At 38.6% G+C, this 16,670-nt stretch overlaps 1 protein-coding gene across 1 annotated transcript in view; it reads right to left on the bottom strand.

Moving 5' to 3' along the window:
• Window positions 1-16,458, bottom strand: part of LOC135474842 (basement membrane-specific heparan sulfate proteoglycan core protein-like) — a 150,482-nt gene extending 134,024 nt beyond the window's left edge. Inside the window, 1 exon segment of the mRNA XM_064754457.1 lies at window positions 15,985-16,458. Within this exon segment, the coding sequence (XP_064610527.1) occupies window positions 15,985-16,074 (90 nt within the window). The 5' untranslated portion in view covers window positions 16,075-16,458.
• Window positions 16,459-16,670: the final 212 nt, after the last annotated feature.

The raw sequence follows: 16,670 nt of genomic DNA, 5'->3' as shown, positions 1-16,670 counted from the left end.
GCATATGGACTTTGTGTATGTGTATGAATCAGTAAAACAGTATTTCCATTTCTTATTTCTGCTAGTTAAAAGCCTTGTTCAGTTTATCACCCAGACAAACTCTTAATTGCTTCCCCTGCTCACTCTCTGACCCTTCTGCTATCCCCACAGGTGGTTTCTGTTACACTCTACCCTCCAGGGAATTTCATGCACTTCCGCCCTGCATCACTATGATCTCATGATACAAAGCTTCCATTGCTGAGGTGAAGAAGGCAAAGACTGTGTATTGCACTTTTAGCATAGAGTATACATTTCACCTATGTGTCTGAAGTTCAGAGCAAGAGCTAGGCTTAGTTACACACACCAAAGCTGGATAGTCATTAATGTATAAATGGTAAATCCATGGTTACAAATGGAATTCAACCACAGAGCATTTGCAGCCTTCTGAACTTCGACTTGCAACAGTACTACATCAATACTGCACAACATGATGTCTTTTATTAATCAACTACTGTTACCTATTCATGTACACCTTGTAACATATAAGGTGTACTTACTAAATATACAAGGTGTACATTACTACATGTATATACAAAGTGTACAGAACTAAATCCAGAATTCTGGCTCTTTCATCCAGTCACAAGATGCCTGTACCTTGATAAAAGGGAAGTTTCGAGGACAACCCAGACAAAATATTGCACAACTTCCCAAGGACAATTTAAATTTTGCTGATAAGAGCCCTTCAAGTACATGAAATATCTGAACATTTTTTTATGGTTTTCTGACAATATCAGTTTCAAGTTCGTAGGTCGCGTGTTCAAATCCAGGTCTTGCAGTCCTTGCCTCACCAGGTTTGTCAGGTACTTGGCAAAAGTCCGTAGTTTACTACAAACACTCTAGGTTTCTCCACCAATAACCTGACCCATGTCACATCAATCAATCAATCAATCAGTTCATGTACAGGCCAGTACAGCATGTATTCAATTACTACTGCATCTGTCCTTTCATGCTGAAAGACCCTAACTGCAGTTCACTACTTTCTATGAACATGCCAAAGCTGTATCTACTGTAAATCTTTAATCTTTTCAACCACTAAATCACTTTTTTCGTGAAACTTATGCGTACAATTATTATGAAAATGATGCCAAAAGTGATTTGTTTGTGTTGTTAAAGATGCAAGCTTAATAAAACTGTGCAAATTATTTATCTACACCCTAATAATGGTTGCAGAGGTCATTGAAAAGGTTGAAAAAGTATTGTATCTGTATAATCTCTACGAAATCCTTCCAGGTGAAAAGATTTCACCCTTTTGACTGACAACCCGCTGCTTCTCAAACCTCTTTCTCCTGAGTCTGAGATAGGTGCTGACATTTGTTCCCAGCTATTGCTGGTGTTGGGTCTATCAGGTTACCTGGTACTGAACCCATCCTCAGGATTATCAGTGGAATAGTGCAGTAGAAGCATATCATTTGCTGATACATGTCACGCACCTGCTAGATGATACAGAGACGAGTCAGCAGAACCAGGTGCGCACAAACGTATAAATACCCGTCTATGTAAGTATGTGTTTAATCGCTCATCTAAAAGCAATAAAGGCTACGAATTGAGACAAATGTGAGACTGTTAATATTGCCTAATAGCCTTTTTAAATAGTGCCTGACACTGTGAATTACAACTTACATGTATTTCTATCAGCAAAAGATACATGTATGTACATCCTTAGAAACATGTGCAGGAAACAAAACAAACATTTATGTCATGACACCAAACATATTTTTACAACACTGCAAATCTCACACGGGCATACAGGATCCAATGTATAGGGTCAAGTGCACATGTGCTCTGCTGACTTCAAACTGAACATCTTGAATCAGTATGCCCATGTACATGTGCTTGCAACTTAATTACCAAGGCCATTTCAAAAGGTTGTGAATCATTCTATTTTTAGTTCTTAATTTAAAATATTAAAGGCATTGAAAAAGAACATTACTAAAATTTCAACCTGAAGAATAAAACTTATTTCAAAATTTTATCATGTTGTATAAAGACCTACACATTATTAATTATTATTAAATATTATTTATTATTATTACACATTTATTTCTGGGGTCCTAATTTGATTTTCATAAAATACGTATTGATAACAAGTAAAGCGATGAGTGGGAAAAATTTTCGTCTGGGTTATTTTCTTCCCAGATATGGCTGCTTTTAATGTTACGATTCACTTTTTTGGGTATAGATGAACATCTTTATGCACATTAGTATTAGCCTTCTGTTCTGTCCTTCATATTCATTTATTTGATTCATGTTTTACGTCATACTCAAGAATATTTCTCTTTACAATACTGATGTAAAGTTGAACCAGTGGTGACTTTTTCACATGAGAGTGTATTTGTCAATCTAATCCAGACAGTCTAAATGTAATCTCTAGGGGATTATTTCTCAGTCTGCTTGTTTAAATAGTGTCTGCTATCACAGACAGGCACACCTTTACATATAATCTATGGCCTTAAGGATCTGTCTGGACCACTCATACCATATCTGCCCATCAGTATCTAGACTAAACATCTTGCAGTCAGATACATTTTGACAGGTTCAGAAAAGATGTCAGACAGACTTACAGGCAGAATGTCATAATGCGCAGAGATGGGGTTATAAAGTTTTTTTTTTTTTTTACTTGAACACTGAATAAAAGATAATGTCACATCAGCAACATTTCAATCATGTCATGGTAGATTGAGCGCTGAATGTTTGATTTGAAAGCAAATATACAGGAAGCAAAAAGGAACAATATACAGACATGTGTCTGTGAGAGTGCATATATCAGACATAATTCAATAAAGATGTATCAAATACAAATAAAACCTGTTCCATTAAAGTTACAAGAATACAAATGAGCCAAAAGAAGTATTTAAACTAATAACATTTAATTAATTATTCTGAGAGAAGTGCCTGATGAGACAGATCTAGCGTTGATACCACCGTCATTTATAGAGCAGAGCCTCTCATCCTTACCATCACAAGTAAAAGAATATACATGTAGTACTATCATCAACTATGCTATTCAAGCAGCCTGATCAAGAAGAATTCTTTAAGCAGAGAATTGAGAACTAACATGAATATACAAGTACATGCACTGTTCTCAATCTGCACCTATCTACATATGCCAAATGCCTGGCAATCATGCTCTTGAGGACAGACACACCATGGACATTTTCCTTAGCGGGATATTTTGTCCTGAATCAACCTTAAGGAAACAGGAGAAAGTGCTGCATTAATTTATAACATACGTACATGTATCCTGAACCACAAATGGACCTATACCTTGGATATCACAGTAATTAATTGACAGTTAACCACTTGGATATTACCTGGTCCCTTATATTACTTAAAATTAAAAAACAGAACAATGCATGACACTATAACACACAGTAATACAAACTTTAGGTGTGGTTACAGCGATTTATCACCTAAAATTAACAGACTACAAATACTAGGCTAATCTATTTAACTTCCTGTCAATTCTTTTTCTCCAGTCCTGGGAAAGCTCGAGTATAAACCCCATGTATATGTGCTGTATGTGTAACTGTGTATACAATATTCACAAGGAGAATGGGACAAACAATGGTATTTGAAGGAGTGTGTACAAATAGGGACAAATCAGGGAACATATTATCTACAATAGAGAGGTCAAAGATAAGTGTCAGTTTAGATACTGGCAGGGTTAACTGGCTACTCAACTCCCACTGCACGCATGTTTCCTGCTGGTTCACACCAGGCACATTACCTGCCAAATACTGTAGCTGGCCAATTAGATAAGAAGTGGGCGGTGACCTCTGAAGGAAATTGGGGAGGTTAGAGGCACATGTACATGTAGGTCTCCTACCTGTGTATAGTTCAATCAATCTTAGCCAAGTTAACCAGATTTTTCACATGTGTGTTTAGTGAAATTAATGTACAATTCAAAAGGGTATTACCGCTTTGGAGGATAGAGGCACATGTACATGCACTCCATGTGTATGGGAAATGTACGAACAAGTACGACCAACGACAAAGGTTTCCAAAGCTTTCCCATGGCTGTTTAATGGACGCTACAAAGGCGCTTATAGTTTGAGAGGGCAGAGAAACTGAAAATGTGGCTGCAGCAAAGATTACCAAGTTCCCCCAAACTTTACCATGACTGCTTTATGTACATGTACATTAATACACTTGCACACCTATGTACCATAACAATATACCATACTTAAACGCCACACTGGCAAGTTATTTTTAGTCTGGCCTGCTTTCTGCTGATGAGATCTCCTCTTTACTCATCTCAAACACATTAGTCAAGTTCCCACATGTGGAAAGTGTTAGACTATGGCACCCCCAAGGATCCCCTAATGGCCATGGTTACATGCACAATCAAGTAACATATTCTGCTGACTCAGTAAGACTCACGATATCCCTGGTTCAGTCAATTCTCTTTTTATATGGGACCTACATGTATATCTTCAGAATTTAACCAGTTAAGCCTCAGGTTTGAATCCAGCTCTACCTTTCACAGCTGCAACTTTTATACATGTATGTCAGGATTTTTGCCAGGTATCTAAGAAAGGGAGGTGCCTTTGTACTCTGGTTCCTCAAGTTTCATACTAAAACATGTGACCAAATCAGTGGCGGGGCATACTAAAGACTTTATAAATGTTACTTGTTGCTGCCTTGCTTGGTACTCAGCACCGAGAGGTTAGAGCATGGAAACAGAATCAGCTGGAACATTGTCAGTATAATGTGACTGGGTGGAGTGTCATGCCTGGTGTCTTCGGCATGACGCCTCAGTGGAGGCAGCACTTAGGTGGCATGGGTTCGCCCTGCCACAAGATGACATAGAATATACATATGACACACATAATGGCTGCTGGTTGTAATATACATGTCACACACATAATGGCTGCTGGTTATCAAATGAGTGAAAAATTGTCAAGTGCGACATAAAACCCAAAGCTTACATATATGTACATAAACCTGACCATAGGGAGTCAAAAAGTTTGGTCATCCATTCCTCTGCAACAGCTCAAAATGCAAATGATGACAACAAATTAAGTCAATTTACATGTAGGTCATAAAGAAGACGACTTTGAATTGTGCAAATATTTATAATTTCAGAAACACACATGGCTGTTTGTTGTACCTAAGTCCTTATTCACTACCATGTTGTTTTACAATGGTTCAAAGCAGAATGTGATACATTTCATACTTTGTCATACTGGAGCTTAATCTGAGTCCTTACTCTGAAGAGCTCGAAATATCAAACATTTTGACCCCTGGGCCACCATAGTATTGTCTCCTAAACACCTACGTGAAAGATTCTTGAGTAAGCTTGAACAGAAGCCAATGACAGCTGCAATCTGGTCAACAGCAGACCTCCAGTTAGAAATAAAACGGGACAATGGTCAAAGGTACATGTAGACTTGTACAGGGTGGCAATCTCCATCGCCTACACTAGAAAATGTTGTGCCTTACAATAAAAGGGAGTAGGGTGTACATTTTTAGGGAAAAGTGCAGCAACCTTCTAAAACAAGCCATCAGTAGTTAATGTAGGACTTCACTAAGAGCAGTAACCTCAAACCATTGGTACATGTATGGGCTACAGTCACAGACATGTGTACACCTTGCACCGTAGACACAGACATACTCTATACCATTAACATGCACATGGGGTTACTGTGATAAAAGAAGAATTGGCCTGGGCAGTAGTTATTCACACCACTGTTGGTCTGGGAGCCCGGTGTGTGGTCAGATCAGACCCACACTGATCATCCAACCATTACAGGTACAATGTAAGATTTCGATCTTGTTTGCCATACACTGTAAACTGTGTCAGTGTAGCAAAGGTCCCTGACCAAGCACTCTGAAGCCTGCTTATCTGGGCCCCCTTGCACAAAGCAATTGTAGCTACAACTGATTCTAGACCGTACAGTTGAGTTTACAGATGATTGTAAAAATAATTTACGTCCCTTGTACAAAGGATTTGTAAGGCGATTGGAATTTTTTCAAGTTACAATCGCGATTGTAGACCAAATTTGACTCATACATATAGGTGGCCTGAGTAAATGGACAATGTATAATAACTTTTCTTACCTTCATTTTCAAAAGAGTCAAAAGAGTTCTACATCACAATGATTCAGCAGTTAGCAACAACAATACGTGAAAAAATGTTCGTAACATCTTTTTAAGACAAGTACAGTGCAAAGTTTTGCAAAACAAGTTGAAAAGGACTAACTAACAGCCTATCTACGGTAACTATTTGTCCTAACATTAATTTTGGGGCCATAAATATTTACAACAGGGTCAACCCAATTGTAATTTTTGATGGTAACTTACAACTATTGTAGCTTACAATCCCTTCATGCAAGAGGGTGTCAATTTTAAGCTATGGCTAGGATCAAGATCTTAATGATTTACAATCGTCTTAGGCATATGAATTCTTTGTGCAAGCAGCCCCTGTAGAAATGGTTTATACATATACATGTATATACATGTACATGAATGTATATAGGCTGAGGGTTGTCTATGATCTGTTTTGCCAGCTTTACCTCATAGAACATCAGAAGCATGTGGTCAATGTAAAATAAACTTGACTGCAAATGTTTACTGTAGGTTAGACAGTTTCAAATGTGTTTAAATATTTAAATTAGAAGTTGCACTATAAACTTTTCAATTTAATTTAATAGTTTCCTCAAAGTCCTTCACTTTTTAATCTTCCATGGATTCCATGATAACTTAAGTTATAAATGATCTTTTACAGCACTGAAGAAGCATTCCACTTGAGCTTGCAGGTGTACACCCATGAGGCCAGAAACTATTTATAGTTGACACTTGACCTTGCCTTATCATGTTATCAGCAAAGTTCATTCATACAGCTAGATGCAACATACCACTATGTAAGCTGTAAACATCTAATTACATAACTACATGCAAGTATGTGTACACATTCAACCTAATTAAGCCTGCCTACCTGCCTGCCTTATATCATTAATAAAAGCGGTGGATCAAACCGTCTCTGAAATGAAAATTTTATTCATTTCTGTATTTCACTGCTATTTACTAACTTATTAATCGTTGCACTTTAAACTTTTTCCACAGAACATGGGTGTATGGAATCGTAACTCCTGTGGTAAACCACTGAACAATGTCATATCATTTCCATTTGTTCATTTATTGAATAGGTCACGTCACGTCCTGTTAAACAAAACTCAATATTACAAACACACTGGTGTAGTTTATTGATGGGGGGGGGGGGGGTGTTAGTGGTGGATGAGGGATCCAGTGCGCTTGATGCACAAATTCCCTGTACAAGGTTGGGATTGAACCCTCATCTTGTGAGTCCTAAGCATATATGTCTCTGGTGCCCTTAACAAGTGTCTAGAACATTAAGAACACTTGCATATATACATGTGTGTATGATATGCAACAAATAAAACATTTGCTGTATTGCAACTATATATACATGTACTGTATATCCTCCATTTAGAGATCCATGAACCAGATAACCCAACATGTGACATACAGACACCATGTCCCTATAACTTAGTCCTGGATTGAGGACTTATGAGGAGAAGCACCCCCTCCCACTCCCTTTCTCCCATCCATCCATCAGCAGTGATGCCCTGCAGGTCTGAATATACATGTGCACAGCACTATTCTCAGAATCCACTAGGTCTGGCTGACTCACAGAGGGCAAGAGATTGAGGGTCATTTCAGTGGCAGGTTCCCCCCTAAAGCAAGCCCTCCCCAAGCAGAACAGGGCCTCACCAGGTCACTACACAGCCTTCTTGCCAACCCTAGGCTTTCTAGCCTACATTACTATAGACAAGGCCAGTGGTTGATTAAGAGATGTCAGCTGTCTTCAACATTTACAGCTGCCTCAAAAATAGCTGACTCCTGCTAATGTCTGCTAGTTCAGGAGTAATTAGAAGCAAAGTTAAATTATTGGAATCATTTTCAAGAGTCTCTGGGTTGGGTGGGCATGATATGACCAAGGCTTTGGACAAGGCAGGGTCATGCTCCCCCTGGGGAGTTAATTTATATGTCAATGTCCTCCTGTCCAGGGTCATACTGTACCACACATAGTCTACATGTCAGCCGAAATGAATACCAAACTAAAAGGGTTGAAGAATTTGATTAAAACCATACCCAGGATGTTCGGTGTTGAAAACTAGTCTGGTAGGGTGCTTGCTCATGAGAATTCCAGAACGATGAAAACCTGGGAAAATGATGCTGGACCATGCATGCTGAGAGCGGGATGCAGGCGGAAAGCTTCAGATACCAACCTTATCCATCTTATTAGAGAAATACATTATCATTCCATCATATCTCAACATGTGGTTCAAGAAAGCTGTGCGCATTCCACTTTGAAGATCTACAGTACATGCCATCCAAAAAAATTAGCTTGCTCTAAACTCTACAAAAAATGTCCACATTACAAGTAACCACAAATACATGGTAACTACATGTATACCCTTGTGGATTCCAGTACCTGTGGTATTGTAATGTGTGTGCACTGATGTGTACAGAACAACATTTACATGTAACAAGTGCAAATTCATACACAACTTCTCCCTCCAAGGTGATACTGCATCATTCCATATCTCACTTACACAACATACATGCACGGTTTACAAGACCCTTGGATCAGATACCCCTTTTGTTTCAGACTGTATTCCAAGAATGTACTTCTAGGTGAGATCAATCAAGAAAAAAAATCCATATTCACAATATGAATGAACTGTTAAGTAAATCAAAAGAAATCCTCTCAATGTATTAACTTAAATTAAAACTCTCTTTTATTGTCTGATCATTATTTAATAAGATCACTTGGAATTTTACCCATCTTTTGGTACTACTTTGAGATACCAGTACATACATAAAGTTAGCTACTGGTATCTTGTTCTTATAATAATAGGCATGATGGAAACAAAAACATGAATTCCTTGAAGACACCTTCCACAATCTCTGTTAACTTATGACAGATTTTATAACAAAACATATGACTTGGTTTCCAATATTCATGTTCATTTTTTTTTTTACCAGAAGATACATGTACATGTGGATACATGTACTTATGTCTACTTTGGTCTGGTTTGTTGCACTGATAGGCAGCAGTGTTCACCTTCATTTTAGGCATTTAATGTCATTTCCAAAACTGAACACCTACTAAACAGCAAGTAACAAATGAACATCATTTGTTTCATAGCTCTTTTGCAGTATGGTCACTAATATTTCACTTATGTGAAAATGTGCTGGTTTATGTTATCAAGAGGTATTCTACCTAATGAGCTCCCTTCATGAATAGGTCAAAAAAATAAATAAATTGCAATAACTGCATAAAGTCCAACAGAGGTAGCAGGCTGTCATCACACCAGACGGATGAAACAACAATCATTTTGCATGACACTAATAGCCATGTAACATTTTGCGACCCCACATTAACCTGATGGTTGCACTGCTAATGTGATTTCACCTCAGAACAACATTCCTCACACCATTCAGATATACATGCATCTACAGTATGTGCAGTGTATGTGTGTGCCAGAGTACTAGTCAAAATGTCAAGGTTTAAGACTATTCCATCAAGTGGTACAACATTACTTGAGAAATACATGCAGGGACAATTGATGCTCAGAACTACCACCAACAGCAGCATGATATAAATAAAGCCCAATTCAAAATGAGCTCATATCAGCTGTACACAAAATAAAACTACATCTACAGTACACATGGAACATTCCACTTTTACTTTTGGTTTATGAACTTACACACATACATTACACATAAATGATACATTTAAGAGGGTCAATGATAAAACACGTGTAACATCAGCCTAAATGCATTACAATGATTCTCATCATTATGTTTATTTATTTATCTATCTGATTGGTGATTTACGCAGCTCTCAAGAATATTTCACATATACGACGGCAGCCAGCATTATGGTGGGAGGAAACCAGGCAGAGCCCAGGGGAAATACATGACCATCTGTAGGCTGATGACAGACCCTCCCACTTACGACAGGAGAGGAAGCCACCATGAGCTGGACTTGAACTCACACCAACCTCATTGGTTGGAGGCTCCTGTGGTCACTGGTCCTTGGCAACAGAGGCTCCCAACTCCATTATAACGACAATGTCTTCATTACACTACTGAAATTGTTATGTTACTGAAACAGCAATGGTTTCAATTAAAAATAAAAGCCTACTGGTTCACCTATTATCTTACAAGACTCTGGAAGTTTACTTTGTGAAAATAAAATTGCCTAACGTAACATTCACAAAGTAGTTATCACTTGAAACTCAATCCATGACAAGATCAATAGGCCTAGACTAAATGTGTACCTGTGTGTGCATGTTATTGTATATATCAACATAAAAAACAAGCCCTCTCACATGTTGTAAGAAAGACATGGATTAACTCAGCCTTAATGAGCGCAAGTTATCTTGTTATGTACATTTATGTCTGCAGTTACTACAAGTACATACATGTACATCTGTGTATCCTCTGAAAGGTATACATTTACACAATCACATAAAGTTAGACTAGCAGTAACTGAGTGCCATAACTATCAGAGCAAACTTGATGTTTCTGAGACTTCAAGATGTCTGGGTCACTTAGTACAGGGGTGTTAAGTTACCTACATGAATAGGTCTACTATGTGCAGATTCAACGTTTCATGAGCAGATGTTAATAACATCAGTACAGCAGGGTCAGGTTAGTTTACTATTGTTCTATAGAATCAGTGAATTAGCACAAAGTATCTACATCCAATTTCTAGCCCTATACTAAAGTAACCATACTACTAAGTACAATGTAGTAGTAACTACACAGCTAGTATATATGAACCTGTGACCGTTGCACTCTTACACAGCCTCCAGCCAGTACTAGTCACCTAGATGTTAACTGATGTCTTTCAGAACACTAAGCCTCATCAGAGTGACAGCTAAGACAGTACTAATTATCAATGTAGACATGGAAACTGGTCAATCCTGCATGACCACACTGGCGAGATGTACAGATCCACACCAGTTGTCATTGTCTATTGTCATACACTAAAATATCAAACCCAGTGAAGATACCTGTGTCATCCATGTACTTCTGCAATGTACTGTAACTTAATTTCATGTTTTAACTTTACATGCACATTGTACATCTATGTACATTGCACAACAATGATAAACTGAATAACATACACTTTACAAAACAAAGCCATAAAATAAACAGCAGTTTTTTGCTCATTGTCTGCAGCTTTAAGTGAGCAGTTACAATTACATGCACTGTATGTGATGCATCTGGCAAAGGCCAGTGCATGGTTTTCTTGCCTAGTTTCCTCTGCTCATAAGGCTGGTCATCACAGGGTAAACAGGGTAACCCAATCAAAATAAACAGATTTTAAGAAACTTCAAGGAAATTAATCCACAAGAGTATAGGCACAGTGTGTATATGTATATGTATGCTAGGGTGTTTTAACGTTGTACTTGACAATTTTTCAGTCATATTATGACGATAGGAACGATGCAAACCACTACAAATATAAATTACAGAAGCCTATACTACATGCAGTTTAATCAAAATCTGAAAAGTGATTTCACTTTTACAGTGTTATTGTCATTATTATTCCCTGTGGTCTATGCCATACCAGGATGCAAAGGCATCTCCTTGTAGTGTCTTAATTTTGACCAGCCTATTAGTCAATTATTGCCTCAGTTTTCAATCTTTCAGACCACAGGCAGATAGCCGTTTCCTGTTTCAAGTATTTGGGCCTAGCCCATTTGATTTACCTGAAGCATTAAAAGGCCCAAGTCCGTTGGCAATACACAAACCCACTGTAAAGACAATGGCTGCTCCCACAATTTTCCATAACATGAAATTTGTCATAGCAATTATCTTGTTTGTGACAGTGCTCAAATATTTTTGATTCAATTTCAGGCATAGTTGTTACTGTAGTGTTCATATGCTTCAAAATGAACCCAAGGAATGACAATTTCCATACACCTTTCATCACAGTTTTAGATTATCTCCCACAGCCTCACCGTCCTATGCACATGTAACATGAACTCTTTTTGAACTCAACTACAATTGTGCTGCCAAGACAAGGCAAAGATACACATATCTTTATGGTTAGAATTCATTATTTGCATGACCAGTTTCCAGGTAAATGTACAGGTAGATAACAAAATGTTTCAGTTACTTGACCATACAGGTCTGTTGGGGAACTCTTTAAACCTAAGAGTGTAGTCTTATCAACCAAATATATCAAATGCCATCTCCTATATCACTCATTTCACAGTTTGTGAGCACATCACTGCTGTGTGTTTGTAAACAAGGGTATCAGTAGACAGTATAAATGACATCTAAACTTCATAGACATTCTACCTTCCAGGACATCTCAAGCTATCCACTGCAATGTATACATGTACATGTCCTGCAGTCAAAGAGTATGTATCTCTTAAGACAATCTAGCTGCTGACTGGTTGGTTTGCTTGGGACGTTAATCCAGCTGCTGACTGGTTGGTTTGCTTGGGACGTGTAACAACATATTTTCCACATAAGGACAGCACCTCCAACAACTTCATAATGCTGCCTCACTGGAACATCACTCTAATGACATCAGAAACAAGATGTCCCCATGGTATATTAGCAATGGACCAACCAGTAATACATCCTTCATGCCAAGCAAAAAATACCAAAACTGCTTACTGTACATTATACATTTACATGAACTCATTTTGCCTGACTTTGAGTGCTCTATCGATCTTAGAAAGGAGTTCTTTGGTTTGTTTGGAAGAAACAATGACTCAGTCTCAGTACCAAAAGTAAAACTGTATGACTTTTCACATAAGAATCACTTTTGGGGGCAAATGTTTAAGAGTCCTCTCTAATTTGAGCCTTAACAAACAGAAAATGTTTCAAAATGTAACACACCTGTTTGACTATCACGCATTTTGTATCTCTGAAAATGAGATCTGAAATCTCCATAAGCCACTCACTGAGAAAGACTGCCCAAATGACCACACCAGTATGGTCACCAAGACCACACAAGCAGAGAGAGGGGGATCCACAAAGCCCCTGTCCAGCAACCAACATACTGTGTGTATGTAACAGCAACTGAAAGACACTGGCTTCTAACCCTTAGACCACCGTACAATATATATATGTATGTATGTCTGGGTTTTTACAGCATACTTAAGAATTTTTCAGTGATATGATGACAAAAAAAGTCATTAGGTGTGTCTGCCTACAAACTGTGTCTTCATGTGGAGTCCATGTCGCCAAAGAGCTGCTGCCACTGAAATATCATGCTGAAGACACCAGACATGACACCTCACCTAGTCACATTATTCTGACACCAGGCCAACCAGTCCTCTTTCTTTGCTTTATCCTCTCAGAGCTCAGCTCCAAGCAAGGCAGCTTAAAGTATCATTTTAACGACTTTGGTATGACCCAACCTGTGTTTGATCCCAGGTCCCACCGCCCAATGTATATATGTTTGGGGTTTAACATCTTTCTTAACAATTTTTCAGTCATGTGACAATGAGGAACCATCAGTTGTATGTACATATATTCTGTCTTCTTGTGGCACGGGGAATCCATACTCTCAAAGTCCTGCAGCCACTCAAATATCATGCCTGACACTAAACATGACACCCCACCCAGTCACATTGTACTGACACCAGACCATGTTTCCTTGCTTTAACCTCTCAATGCTGAGCGCCAAGTGAGGCAGCAGCAAGTACCATTTTTTGAGTCTTTGGTATGACCCAACCTGGGTTTGAGCAAACAGAACAACTCCTAATTCAGAGCCAATAACTCCTGCTTTTTCAATAATTTTGTGAAAATCTGTCAATGGGTATTTTCTGACGTGTGGAGTCTTCTCTCTATGACTCTTGAAACTGCATTTTGCAAATGAGTAACAGCAGTAACATGTATAGATTCAGGGTCTGCCACATTGTTCAGTGTCTGTTTTGTGTGTGTTGACCTTGGCCTAGAACAATAAGTTTCATTGTAAATTGATGGAGTTACCTTCAACAATTAAAGAAATTAATATTACTGTAAAATAGATCCACACTTACATGTACATCGAATTATTACATTACAATAGTATCCATGTACGATAGTCATGAAGTAAACTTTAGTTCATTAGTTCACTTAAGAATTTTTCAGTGATATGATGACAAAAAAAGTCATTAGGTGTGTCTGCCTACAAACTGTGTCTTCATGTGGAGTCCATGTCGCCACAGAGCTGCTGCCACTGAAATATCATGCTGAAGACACCAGATGTGACACCTTATAGATACTATACAGCATACCGTTGCATGTAACTAACCATCACAATCAAACAATAGTAAAACTTAAGGTAGTTGACTTTTAACTCCTGGTGAATCGCTCTGCTGTACTATATGATAATGACAGGAGGGGCATGCATTAATTCACAGTGTGTCCAGAGTCACAAATAACATGCAATGACTAAATAGCTCCACATGATTATAGGTTATAGAGGCTAATTTATAGAATTAATAAAGCTGTATAAATATATTTAATTAGTATGCTAAATTCACTGGAATTCTTCTTATTAATTCGCACAATAGCACCTCCATGATTGACCGATATAACCGTTCACGATTACAGCAAACCACATTTGCTCAAGAAAATGTACAATGTAAATACATGTAGTATACAATTGCCATTCTGTACAACCAAGTCAAGCTTAGGTACAATACACATTCATGTGCCAGAGCATGTATTTGTAGGTACATGTATTATATACATTTACCAGATTTATAAATTCGCCCCTGGCAAAAACGTCCTTATGAAGATACATGCAGATCTGACAGATACCTTAATTAAAACTGCCCAGAAATTAATCATTTTTTCTCTTGTTAACATGTTTCTTTGCTGAAGAGTAATTATTACCTTTCACATGTTATGCAACTTTTTTATGCAACAGCCTCCGGGACTATATGAATAAATCTGTGGATGAATATCATATTACTTACTTGAAAGATTAAGAGTGTTACACGAGTCAAGTGTCTAATCGCAACAGGTCAACTGTGACTAAATATGGTCTGACACAACTTACATGGTGAATGTATTAACTACTTGTAAATCTATAATCCAGGGAGAGATTGTAACATACACACAGCCTACCCACATCAAACAGAAATGTCAACCCCTGTGGAAAGGAATCAATGATTGAATAGAATTTTGGTGTTTAAGGCCACACTGACAATATTTCAGCCATACAGTGATGAGAAAAAGGCTGAACATCTTTAATTTCTTATTGTGTTAACAACATGATGTATATTTCAATCTATTTTAATACTGTATTATACTAACACAAAGATGCTAGTCGTCTCTTCTTCAGTTCAGCAGCTGAAAATTTGACAGCTGACTGATATACCTGTCCTTATCAAGCCATAGGACTGCACATCGCTTAAGAGTTAAACTGCTAAATACTCCAGGCACTTGAAACTAGCTATTGCAGACGATAGGCACACACTATGAGGGTATCGCATGACAACTAAAAGGGAAACACTACACTGAGTGGTTACAGTGTCGAGTTGCGGTCGATCGTGTACGTCAAATTCAAAGTCAAACATCAACACAACTGTCGAATTTCACGTGCGAAAAGCGACAGAGAAGTCATTTTTCACCAGTCGCTTAAATACGTTCCTTTCACTGTGGGCTGTTGAGCTCTCCAAACTCTTAGGAATAAAGTTGATTACACAGACTGCCATGAAAAGACCTCTGCAAATTACACTTGGGCCTTCTGTTGACGGGGAGCCGGCTACGAAAACAGTTTGCCTTGGGGCTGAAGGGCGAAGAAGGCACGGGTAGAGGTAAACGAGCTGCAGCCGACACACCGGGACCACACTTGACGCTAAGGCGTCTTACCTACAAACTCACTTCAAACGTATCCACATATCAAAATATTTAAGGAAGATCTGAACAGCAAAATGAATGAATACTTACGTGCAACTGCTGAGAGACAGTAATTCCAAGACTATAGACAATTAGCACATAAATAAATAAAGTCCTAAGGCAGCCCGTACAGTAAGCCATCTTCCTGGGCCGGCTCTAGTCCTTTAAAACCCCCGTAAATCCCCGTCGCTCTTCGCCGGTCGCTACGACGGGCTATTTTCTGTCAGAGAAACAACCCCGTCAACTTGTTAAATCATCGGCATGGAGTTCACAGAGAGACACGGAGTCCTTCCCTGATGCCCGCTCCTCCACTTTCCTATATTTTGCAAAGTGTTTGCTGTCTATCCGTGAAGAAAAACAGCAAACTCTGCAAAGTATCGCCTACAACTCGCCCGACTTGAGGCAGTGGGAAAAGGCACTGCACTTCGGCCTACACAGTGCCGCCCCAGGAAGAATTTCCGAGTATTTGCCTGTCTAGAGAAAGTTGAATGAGTCAGGCATAGTTATCAGCTGTGAATGCACTCATGTGTCCTCTCTCATGCCTTATGTGATGACGACAAGCTTGTCTTGACACACTGTATCCTGTTTTAATAAAATAATATCGCTTTATTCCATCCTTGCGGAGGGGGAAGGTCCGGTAAAAAGAACGGCCCTGGACAGTCCAAAGTTTCGAAGGGGGGTACCAGGGAATCGCGCGGGGCTTGCACGGTCGCTAGAGTGGAAAATCTGTATGCTGT

This window comes from Liolophura sinensis, chromosome 9 (genome assembly GCF_032854445.1).
Source record: "Liolophura sinensis isolate JHLJ2023 chromosome 9, CUHK_Ljap_v2, whole genome shotgun sequence".
Classification (NCBI taxonomy): domain Eukaryota; kingdom Metazoa; phylum Mollusca; class Polyplacophora; order Chitonida; family Chitonidae; genus Liolophura; species Liolophura sinensis.
The sequence above is the reverse complement of the archived record's forward strand: the minus strand, read 5'-3'. Positions and strand labels throughout refer to the sequence as shown.